This window comes from Bison bison, unplaced genomic scaffold, assembly GCF_000754665.1.
Source record: "Bison bison bison isolate TAMUID 2011002044 unplaced genomic scaffold, Bison_UMD1.0 scf7180017864479, whole genome shotgun sequence".
Lineage (NCBI taxonomy): Eukaryota > Metazoa > Chordata > Mammalia > Artiodactyla > Bovidae > Bison > Bison bison.
The window spans coordinates 5,259,019-5,271,535 of record NW_011495039.1 but is presented as its reverse complement, the minus strand read 5'-3'; the positions used below and the strand labels follow the sequence as shown (position 1 = coordinate 5,271,535).

General features: G+C 37.9%; 1 protein-coding gene and 1 long non-coding RNA gene across 2 annotated transcripts in view; one reads left to right on the top strand and one right to left on the bottom strand.

The window, feature by feature from the left end:
• The window catches only part of AGR3 (anterior gradient 3), a 16,623-nt gene extending 4,204 nt beyond the window's left edge, over window positions 1-12,419 (top strand). Inside the window, exons 3-8 of the mRNA XM_010862173.1 lie at window positions 6,124-6,187; window positions 9,838-9,890; window positions 10,413-10,489; window positions 10,727-10,790; window positions 11,254-11,337; window positions 12,201-12,419. Coding sequence (XP_010860475.1) covers window positions 6,124-6,187; window positions 9,838-9,890; window positions 10,413-10,489; window positions 10,727-10,790; window positions 11,254-11,337; window positions 12,201-12,250 — 392 coding nt within the window. The 3' untranslated portion in view covers window positions 12,251-12,419. The remainder of the gene's footprint in view (window positions 1-6,123; window positions 6,188-9,837; window positions 9,891-10,412; window positions 10,490-10,726; window positions 10,791-11,253; window positions 11,338-12,200) is intronic.
• Window positions 1-12,517, bottom strand: part of LOC105004535 — a 57,821-nt gene that overhangs the window by 38,641 nt on the left and 6,663 nt on the right. The window lies entirely within an intron of this gene.

Sequence of the window (12,517 nt, the reverse complement as noted above, 5' to 3'; positions counted from 1 at the left end):
AGAGTCTGTTGTTCCATGTCCAGTTCTAACTGTTGCTTCCTGACCTGCATACAAATTTCTCAAGAGGCAGGTCAGGTGGTCTGGTATTCCCATCTCTTTCAGAATTTTCCACAGTTTATTGTGATCCACACAGTCAAAGGCTTTCGCATAGTCAATAAAGCAGAAATAGATGTTTTTCTGGAACTCTCTTGCTTTTTCCATGATCCAGCAGATGTTGGCAATTTGATCTCTGGTTCCTCTGCCTTTTCTAAAACCAGCTTGAACATCTGGAAGTTTATGGTTCACATATTGCTGAAGCCTGGCTTGGAGAATTTTGAGCATGACTTTACTAGTGTGTGAGATGAGTGCAATTGTGCGGTAGTTTGAGCATTCTTTGGCATTGCCTTTCTTTGGGATTAGAATGAAAACTGACCTTTTCCAGTCCTGTGGTCATTGTTGAGTTTTCCAAAGTTGCTGGCATATTGAGTGCAGCACTTTCATAGCATCATCTTTCAGGATTTGGAATAGCTCAACTGGAATTCCATCACCTCCACTAGCTTTGTTCGTAGTGATGCTTTCTAAGGCCCACTTGACTTCACATTCCAGGATGTCTGGCTCAGTGATCACACCATTGTGATTATCTGGGTCGTGAAGATCTTTTTTGTACAGTTCTTCTGTGTATTCTTGCCATCTCTTCTTAATATCTTCTGCTTCTAATTCTAAATTAGTAGCACAACCCAAAAAAATACTTGACCACTAGTTGGAATGGCAATGTGAACTAAGTAAGAAACAAATAGAGATAAACTATAGCATAATTTTAAATTTGAAAATATTGACTTTCTTTCCAAGTTAATTAATTTATCCCTTAATAAATGTACAGGAGAAGGCAATGGCACCCCACTGCAGTACTCTTGCCTGGAACATCCCATGGATGGAGGAGGCTGCAGTCCATGGGGTCGCTAAGAGTCGGACATGACTGAGTGACTTCACTTTCACTTTTCACTTTCATGCATTGGAGAAGGAAATGGCAACCCACTCCAGTGTTCTTGCCTGGAGAATCCCAGGGATGGTGGAGCCTGATGGGCTGCCATCTATGGGGTCACACAGAATCGGACACAACTGAAGTGACTTAGCAATAAATGTACTGGATGCCAGCCAACTGCTCACCAATATTCACCCAAAATAATTAATTCTACATTAGTTTAAAATCACAGAAAGTCCAAAAAAATCTGTAAGCTTTTGCAAAATAAATAAATGAGGGAAATATTTTCATAAGTGTAATTTATCATGTTATCTCCATATATACACATACAATAGTCATAAAACAATGAGCTCATTAGCCTTAAATTGCCAAAGACCAAACTAGTCACTGCCCTTAAAGACCCTCGAGGGCTGAATTAAACACCACGTGTAACACCAAGTAGTACATGGAGCTGCTTGGAGTGGGGAGCAGCACCAGTTAAACACAAACACTGTTAGGGAGAAGAGGGAATATTAATTGGAAAAAGTTAAGAAATGGTTCAATATAAAAGTGAACCCCAAAATCTTAACTTTCTTTGGAATCAAAAGAACTGCTCTGCAACCAGCACCTGGCATACAGTAAGTACTCAATAAACACATATTGAAGATGAATGAAATCTCAGATGACAAGTAAACATAGCCAGTACTGCATTATGAATTATGGTAACTAAGATCAAAGTAATGCTCAAAATTCTCCAAGCCAGGCTTCAGCAATACGTGAACCATGAACTTCCAGATGTTCAAGCTGGTTTTAGAAAAGGCAGAGGAACCAGAGATCAAATTGCCAACATCCTCTGGATCATCAAAAAAGCAAGAGAGTTCCAGAAAAACATCTATTTCTGCTTTATTGACTATGCCAAAGCCTTTGACTGTGTGGATCACAATAAACTGTGGAAAATTCTGAAAGAGATGGGAATACCAGACCACCTGATCTGCCTCTTGAGAAATTTGTATGCAGGTCAGGAAGCAACAGTTAGAACTGGACATGGAACAACAGACTGGTTCCAAATAGGAAAAAGAGTACATCAAGGCTATATATTGTCACCCTGCTTATTTAACTTATATGCAGAGTTCATTATGAGAAACACTGGGCTGGAAGAAGCACAAGCTGGAATCAAGATTGCCAGGAGAAATATCAATAAGCTCAGATACGCAGATGATACCACCCTTTAGCCCAGAAAGTGAAGAACTAAACAGCCTCTTGATGAAAGTGAAAGAGGAGAGTGAAAAAGTTGGCTTAAAGATCAACATTCAGAAAATGAAGATCATGGCATCTGGTCCCATCACTTCATGGGAAATAGATGGGGAAAACAGTGGAAACAGTGTCAGACTTTATTTTGGGGGGCTCCAAAATCACTGCAGATGGTGATTGCAGCCATGAAATTAAAAGACGCTTACTCCTTGGAAGGAAAGTTATGACCAACCTAGATAGCATATTGAAAAGCAGAGACATTACTTTGCCATCAAAGGTCCGTCTAGTCATAGCTATGGTTTTTCCAGTGGTCATGTATGGATGTGAAACTTGGACTGTGAAGAATGCTGAGGGCTGAAGAATTGATGTTTTTGAACTGTGGTGTTGGAGAAGACTCTTGAGAGTCCCTTGGACTGCAAAGAGATCCAACCAGTCCATTCTAAAGGAGATCAGCCCTGGGCGTTCTTTGGAAGGACTGATGCTAAAGCTGAAACTCCAGTACTTTGGCCACCTCAGGCGAAGAGTTGACTCATTGGAAAAGACTCTGATGCTGGGAGGGATTGGGGGCAGGAGGAAAAGGGGACGGCAGAAGATGAGATGGCTGGATGGCGTCACTGACTCGATGGACGTGAGTCTGAGTGAACTCCAGGAGTTGGTGATGGACAGGGAGGCCTGGCGTGCTGCGATTCATGGGGTCACAAAGAATTGGACACGACTGAGCGGCTGAACGGAACTGAAGATCATGGCATCCAGTCCCATCACTTCATGGCAAATAGAAGGGGAAAAAGTGGAAACAGTGAAAGATTTTATTTTCTTGGGCTCCAAAATCACCGTGGATGGCGACTGCACCATGAAATTAAGACACTTGCTCCTTGGAAGAAAAGCTATGACAAACCTAGACAGGATATTAAAAAGCAGAGATACCACTTTGCTGACAAAGGTCCATCTAGTTAAAGTTATGGTTTTTCCAGTAGTCATGTATGGATGTGAGAGTTGGACCATAAAGAAGGCTGAGTGCCAAACAATGCTTTCTAACTCTGGTGTTGGAGAAGACTCTCGAGAGTCCCTTGGACTGCAAGGAGATCAGACCAGTCAATCCTAAGGGAAATCAGACCTGAATATTCATGGGAAGGACTAATGCTGAAGCTCTAATACTTTGGCTCCCTGATGCGAAGAGCTGACTCATTGGTAAAGACCCTGATGTTGGGAAAGATTGAGCACAGGAGGAGAAGGGGGCAAAAGAGGATGAGATGGTTGGATGGCAACATCGACTCAATGGACATGCATTTGAGCAAACTCAAGGAGATGGTGAAGGACAGGGAAGCCTGGCATGCTGCTGTTCATGGGGCTGCAAAGAGTTGGACACGACTGAGTGACTAAACAACATCAATGAACAGAGACCCTGAAGACAGTTTAAATTCTGTACCACCTTTGGCCTATTGTGATTATGGGGTAAAGTGTATAAAAACAATTATAATACAATATGACTACCTTGCCAAGCTATGAACAAACTGAGAGCAGGGACTATACTCCCCCACCTTTGTACACCCAGTGCCAAGTGGAGCAAGGCATATAGCAGATGTTCCTTTAATGTTTGCAGAACTAAGTTCACCAAGGGCAGAGACCAGTAATTTTTCCCATTGCTGACATTCTGGCATTGAATGGTATTTGCAACCATTCAATAGGGAATAGGGAAATTAAGTAGGAGCCTAGTCTCACTGGCTGATTTCAAAGCAACTTTTATCAAATGCTAAACATAGCATAAAGTCACTACATATGCTCAAGCAAAGAAAATCCTTCAGGATTACTACAGACAGGAACGATTCTTGCTAAGGTGGGGGTACTAAGCTAACACAAGGTGTTCTTCCAACGCCCAGCTTCTATAATCAGGCAAAACAAACCAACAACATTCCTGGTAAGGGAGTAAAATAATGCAGTCACTTTGGAAAAAGTCAGGTAGTGCCCCCAGAATGGTAAAGGTACAGTTGCCATTTGCTCCAGCAATTCCACCTCCAGGGATAAACCCAGGGAAGATGAAAACACATGTTCACACACAAGTCTTGTACCCAGGCGTTCACAGCAGCAGTATTCATAAAATCCGAAATGTAGAAACCACCCAAATGGTCATCAAATGATGAATGGATAAACAAAATGTGGTATAGTGTTACAATGGAATGGCCCAAGAATGAAGTCCTAATACACGCAATGACACGGATGAACCTTGAACACTTTGTACCGAATGAAAGCATCCAGCCGTAAAACACGTCACATCTTATATGATTCCATAGACACAAACATCTGGAAGAAGCTAACCTACAGACTGAAAGTGGATTCGGTGTTTCTTAGGGTTGAGCAAAGGAAAGGATTAGGTGGTGATAACTGAATGGTAAAGGGTTTCTTTTTTCAGGTGATAAAGATGTTCTCTAATTACTGCAGTGATGGTTGCACACTATGTAAATATACCCAAAAAAGTATCTAATTTCAATAGATGAATTACATTATTAATTATATTTAATAGTCTCTATTAACAAACCAACTAAAACCTGACAAAAATCATACAATCATATTTATCTTGCTCCATAACTCTGCTTCATAAGTCCTGGCCATCTTCTAAGCCATGGTATCAAAACAAGAAACTCCAATCTGACACAGTTGAAGCATACAAAAAAATCTGAGTACAAACTAGACTGCACATATTTCTATTTTCAAATTAATTCAATCTTTTCCATCTGTAGACGGAGACATTTCCAGAAAATACTTTGAAGTACTTTCTGCATTCTCCTCGACAGTCATTCTTCAGTCACTGGTATACATCCCCAACTCCTCCCATCGCCTCTTTAAGGACCAGTAGGTTCTCTCTCTGGAGAGGGCGATGGCAGCCCACTCCAGTACTCTTGCCTGGAAAATCCCATGGACGGAGGATCCTGGCAGGCTGCAGTCCATGGGGTCACTAAGAGTCAGACACGACTGAGCAACTTCCCTTTCACTTTTCACTTTCATGCATTGGAGAAGGAAATGGCAACCCACTCCAGTGTTCTTGCCTGGAGAATCCCAGGGACAGGGGAGCCTGGTGGGCTGCCGTCTATGGGGTCGCACAGACTCAGACACGACTGAAGCGATTTAGCAGCAGCAGCAGCAAGTTCTCTCTCTACTCCTTGTGTTCGGTTTCCCTCTCCTCCACTTCTGGATGCTTCCAAAACAACTGTGTTTTATTAGTTTATCTCTCAACCATGAAATTTCCACAGCAGAATTTTTTACCTGTTAAAACTCAAAAGCAAAATGTGAAATTCTGTTTTTTCATGATGTATTCTGATTTTAAAGGCATCAACATCTCTCAGTACTCAAGCTTCAAGGGCACCAGAGAGTACAGCCCAACATATTCCTAATAGATTTACAAAGTATGCATGGGATTCCCAGGTGGTGCTAGTGGTAAAGAACCCACCTGGCAATGCAGGAGATGCAAGAGACTTGGGTTCAATTCCTGGGTCAGGAAGATTCCCCTGGAGGAGGAAAACAGCAAACCACTCCAGTATTCTTGCCTGGAGAATCCCATGGACAGAGGAGCATGGCAGGCTACAGTCCACAGGTCACAGTCAGACATGACTGAAGCAACTTAGCACCAGCACTTACAAGGCATGCAGATTAACTAGTCTTCTCCTGTACAATCTGAAAGCCAGAGTTTTTGCGTGGTCCGAAGATATCTTATCAGTCACCACTAAGCATAATAGCATCTACTGAACATTTACTAGGTTCAAGGCCATGGGTGTTGAGATGTGAAACAGAGTTACAAAACCTCAGCACTCCATCTAAAAGGATACAACCTCTTCCTATCTAGTTATAATCATGTATCCTCTATACCAAATTTCACATGTACATTTCAGAACTCTTCAGGGGTCTTGAGTTGATACACTGATTTCCCTCTTCTGTTTTAGGGTGGGGAGATGACATCACTTGGGTGCAGACTTATGAGGAAGGTCTCTTTCATACGCAAAAAAGGTAAAATACCTCTCATTCAGCTTTGACAGATGATACACATACCTCATCGAGAGCCAAAAAACTAGCAAGTTAGCTTTTGAAAGGACACAGTAACAATTTTCTCTGATATTGAGTGCTGTTTAACCTAAGAGTTGCTACTAGAATTTTTTATAAACAAGAGTTCTAAATATCCTTGTATTAATTCTTTAATAACCCAGCCAAGCTTTTATACTGAGGAATAACTGACTTAACATTATAGTAGGAGAAGGCAATGGCACCCCACTCCAGTACTCTTGCCTGGAAAATCCCATGAACGGAGGAGCCTGGTAGGCTGCAGTCCATGGAGTCGCTAAGAGTCAGACATGACTGAGTGACTTCACTTTCACTTTTCACTTTTATGCATTGGAGAAGGAAATGGCAACCCACTCTGATATTCTTGCCTGGAGAATCCCAGGGACGGCAGAGCCGGTGGCTGCCGTCTATGGGGGTCACATAGAGTTGGACACGACTGAAGCAACTTAGCAGCAGTGTCAGACATACAAAATAATGATTGGATATTTGTACATATTGCAAAATGGTACAGCAATAAGTCTGGTTTAGACTTATTAAAGACTTATTTAGACTTAAACAACATCCACCAAGTAAACTTTTGAATATAAGCTGCATATACAAAACAGCTTTACACACTGGGTATTATACAAGCTTAAAAAGAAATCTGGTTTACAGCAGTGCTTCTTAAGGCTGTCTGATTATCAGAACAATTCAGAGAGCCTTGTTTAAAATCCACATTCATGGTCAGTCAGTCCAGTACTTACTGAGTACCCACTGCCATGTGCCAGGCACTGTTCTATACTCAATGACCAAGAGTGACATGCTTTTTATCCTTGACGATCTACTGACTTTGAGGGGATAGAGCTGAAGACACTTATGTTTTTAAAAGCACCCCAAATATTTATCAAATATCAAAAGAACATTCAATTCAACTCTTCAAAGAAAAAGGAAAGATGCCAAGTAATTGAGCAACACACTCTCAACACTGGACAAACATTACCAAAAAACACAGAAAAGTTTACAGAATAATCTTATTATCAAAGAGAAATGCAAAAAGTAAACAACATATTAGCAAAGAACAGCCAGCAGAACACTTAAAAAATATACTCTGATAAAGTAAAATTCAGTTTGGGAATGCCAAAAGATTCAAGATTAAAAAACCTATTAAAATAATCTGATATTCATAAGGACACAAATCATACAAGTGTCTCCTATCAACATAAATGGTGAAGGGGCATTTACAATAATGCCAAATCCATACTGGAGCTTTTTAAACTTTTATTTAACAATATCAATTTATTTTTATTTATCCTAACAAAGAAATATCCATCCCAGTAAAAACAAAAAAAACAAACCTAAAAACCCAGTATCATGCTTACTGGGAAAATCAATTAAAGTATCCCACTGATGGGATTCTTTAATCACCACAATGACTAACATTGTTCTCAAGACACCAATCAATGCAATTAGATGAGAAAAACTTAAGAAGAGTGTGAAAGTATCTTCATTTGCAGATGTTGACTGTGTACATGAGAAACTTGAGAATCAACTCTAAGTATTCAGAAGTATGAAAATTAAGTTAAAGGTGAAGTCTCTCAGTCGTGTCCGACTCTTTGCGACCCCATGGACTGTAGCCTAATACCCAGAAACCAAAGGCACATATATATATAAATAAAATTAAAGGACTTCCCAGGTGGTGCCAGTGATAAAGAACCTGCCTGCCAATTCAGGAGATGTAAGAGACATGGGTATGACCCCTGGGTCAGGAAGATCCCTTGGAGGAGGGCATGGCAACCCACTCCAGTATTCTTGCCTGGACAATCTCCTGGACAGAGGAGCCTGGTGGGCTACAGTTCATCGGCTGACAAAGAGTCGGACACAACTAAAGTGACTTAGCACACATGCATATAACATTAAAATGGTTAAATAGGAAAAAAAGACAAAATATCTCAGGATAAATGACAGAAAATGCACAAAATCTATATGAACTAAATGTACTACTGAGAAAATTACAAACCTATGACACGAGTTCTCTGTTCTTATATAGGAAGACTCATTATAAAAATGTCAATTCTCTTTATACTTCAAATTTTTTAAAGACAATCACTATATATTAGTACAATTTTTGTTTAAAAAATAATTCTAAAATTGAAATGGGGACATAGACACAAATAGTTAGGAACATTCTGAAAAAGAAACCAGTGGGGACTAGCCTTTAATCAATATGTAACATTTTACCAAACTACAATAAAACACTATGTTACTGGTAAATGAACTGAACATTCTGAAAGGAGAGAATAGAAATAAAACCAGATACAACAGAAACTGTATGTGATAAAGTAGCATTTTAAATCAGGAATAGGGGACACAGCCTATGTAAAACAATTATTAGAATTTTAGAATCATGTGGAAAATAAACTTGGATTCATACCTCATATTTTACACCAAAACAAATTACAAAGACTAATTATAAGGATGAAAGCATTAAGGTACTAGAAGATACTATTGCAAAATTTTATCTCTTTAAATTCTTGCAGTATGGAAGGGCTGATATCAACGGTGAGGCATGAGGGACGTCTAGGATGCAGAAACAAAGCACTTAATTTTTTGCCCTCGGTGCTACTGTTGCCTCACTTTTTTATTTCTTTAGGCTTGAATATCTCCCAAGTTAAAAAGGAAAAAAAAAAAAAGGAGATGTGAAGTTGGTAAATATTAGCTTTATATGTTATAAATTTTAAAAGTTGTAGGATTTATTTCACCTAAAATTAATGTAAATTCTAAGTTGGAGGATTAAATGAAATTATTAACAGCTCAAAGTTTGTTATTTTCTTTGAGGTGTATTTCATATAATTACCTCTGTTCTTTTAAAGATTTATGATTTATATTTTTACATTAGTCTCTTTTTGGACCCAACATTCTCTCAAAATTAAACATTAAAAAATATCTTATGTATCCAAATCATAATTCATTTATCTTTTACTATAGTCAACATTCTAACTTTTCTCTAATTCTAAACAGCAGTCAATTAACTACCATAAAAAAAATTTTTTCCAAGAGTGAAAATCAAAATGACACTGAAAAATATAAAGGAAGGGAACTCTCACTGAGATTGCTTATAGAATTATGACAAGAGTGAAAGTTGGTAAAAATAACCAAATATTAATAGCCTTTTTGCAAACTAAAAACAGAAGAAAATAAGTAAAAACTTTATTCTCCTACAATTTTATACCACATGTTCACTGGAAATGAATGCCTTGTTCATATCCTTTCAACTTTGGAGACAGAATTGACTCTTTCTAACTGTACTACAGTATATGTAAGAATGACCTGGTCAACTTCTTAAGCTGTGATTCCTGGACCGCAGCCCCAGAGATTCTGATTGAGTAGACCTGGAGGGAGTCAGAAAATTAACATTTCTAATGAGCTACGTTTCTGGTGAGACTGATGCTTCAGTTCTGAGGTCATTTTATGAGTAACACTACTACAGATTACAATGCTGTGATGTGTCAACCTGTGAATTTTAATGTCTTACAGAAAGTATGAAAACCTTAAATCTAATTTCCCTGTACAGTTTGACTCGAATGAATCACTTGACTCAATTTCACCCTCTCTCTGTTTAGTAACAAGCCACTGATGGTTATTCATCACTTGGAGGACTGTCAGTACTGCCAAGGTAATTTATGCTTTTGAGATCCTACTGTATTTTCAATATGAAGTAAGAAAGTGACCTAGTTAAAAATTAAGAAGGCACTCGAAATTTAAAAAAAAAAAGACAACTGATGGAGTACCACCGTTTTACTAAGGAGCTTACTGACTACAACGATTGTTAGCAATCTACTGAATATATTTATATTATGTGTCCTTCAGGATTTTATATCCCTCTGCATCCTCTGCCCCCCAGAAAGGTGGGAAAACTGGCTGAAAAGATGATGCTTTAACCAATGAGTCAATGAATTAAGTAACATTATAAAACTGGTGATTTCAATGCGATTATCCCTTGATGTTCCCCCCCGACCTTGGATAGACTGTGTCCCTCATTGCTTTCCAATGAGAGACAGAGTAGCAATGGGCCAATCAACTATTAACATCCAAGTTATAGAAGCAAACAAATGCAAAATGTTAGCTTTATTTTGCTACATTATTTTAAAGTAATCTTAATCCATGAAACTAACTGGCATTATATCTTTCCCCACAGCACTAAAAAAAGTGTTTGCCCAAAATAAAGAAATACAAGAAATGGCTCAGAATAATTTCATCATGCTGAATCTCATGGTACATGATCTCTACAATTTTTTTTTAATATTTCAATTCAATGGAAAAGTTTAATCTCTTTTAGTCTTTATTTCAAGGCAAAAAGAGCTATATAGTATTAGTGGACGTAGAATGTTATATAGAATTGTAAGAGGCTAAAATATACAATTTACTGAAAACCTGTTTATGTAAAGTATTTTTAAATCAACTGTTAAAAACAATCCAATCCAATAACATTTTTTTTTCTTCTTTTGCTAGCATGAGACCACAGATAAGAATTTATCACCTGATGGACAGTATGTGCCTAGAATCATGTTTGTGGGTAATTGTGTAATCTCTTTCCATCAGATTTACAAAATCAGTAGCCTTCTTGCTTTTATTTACTTTCAAATATTAGTTCATTTGAAACTATTCCTTTTAATACTATTTGAAGTACTATTCCTTTTAAAGGGGAGTCATTAGTAACCCAGTCAACAACAGCTCTTGTTCAACAATCAAACTCATTATATCTATATTTGCAACTTATAAATATTGAAGTTTTATTTTTAAATTAACTCATGCTATTAAATCAATCCCCAAAATACTTTCAGTACAGTTCTCTAAACTATGTTGATAGAGAGCTGTAGCACACTAAAATGGAAATTCTGATTAACTCATCATGAATTAACATGTATGAAAACTGATTTAGTTTGTAAATATGCTTAACGTTTGTTTCAGAGCTAGAGGCATGAATGATTTTCAGAACTCTTAAAAAAATATGTAAGTAACTTATTTTTTGTGGGCAGATCCTTCTTTAACAGTCAGAGCTGATATAACTGGAAGATACTCGAACAGATTATATACATATGAACCTCAGGATTTACCACTATGTAAGTATTTTCAAATTATCTTAAACAGTAATGCTAGCAACACTTGACAGTTAGAAGGGTGAGTGATGCCCTCCATCAGCACTTTCCCTCAAACAGTGATTCCCACCCATCACAGTTCCTGGGATTGGCAGTGGTGGTTGTGGTTAAAATGCAAACTCTTAGCTCCAATTGACATCAGAATTTCTGGGACAACTTGGAATCTATTTTTTTAATGGGGATCTCAAACAGTCCTTGTGATCACTAAATGTTAAGACCATCAAACAGGATAGAGTACACATTAAAATTACACTTTAAGAAAGCCAGTCCATTCTTCTCATATCAAAGATCATATGTGATTTCCTCAAAGTGATTAACAATTAAATCTCTTCCTCAGTCTGACTTGGGACTTTCATTCTTAACAACATTCACAATCAATCAGCTATGCTTAATAAGATAGCTATGCTTGCCATGGAGAAGGAAATGGCAACCCACTCCAGTAGTCTTGCCTAGAGAATCCCATGGACAAAGGAACCTGGTGGGCTACAGTCCATGGGGTTGCAAAGAGTCAGACACGACTGAGCGACTAACACACACAACACACACACATGCTTGTCATATCCAATGAAACGAACACAAAATAATCAGTTAACAAAACAGATACCCCCTCAAATCCCTCTGATAAAATTCTTTAACGTAAAGTTAATTAATCAGCTCTTAAAGGTCTAATCCCTAAATTTATGTGTACACATTTATATAATAGTTTTTAATATTGCAGATAAATCCCCACATCTTTATAGTTGTTAAACAGGTTGATTTTAGATTCACAGTTAATTGTAAAATTTTATACTCTCATTTACTAATAATACATATTTACTTTATTACAGTGATAGAAAACATGAAGAAAGCATTAAAACTTATTCAATCCGAGTTATAATATATTACCTCTAAGAGGTTAAAAGTCATGAAGAAAAACTTCTGGTTAACTGACTAAAACTAAATGGGTGGGTACATGAATTCTGTAACATTATCATTTAGATTCTTAATGTGCTTGAATATTCTTATGAAGGTAAAATGATATTTCAATAAAAGTCAAAACCTGAGTCAATGTTGTGGTTTGCCTGCACTGGTAGCAAAGAAAGCCTTTCACGAGCTGATAGTTACAGTGGAGACCTAAGAAAAAGGCATCTACATTGGTTGTTTC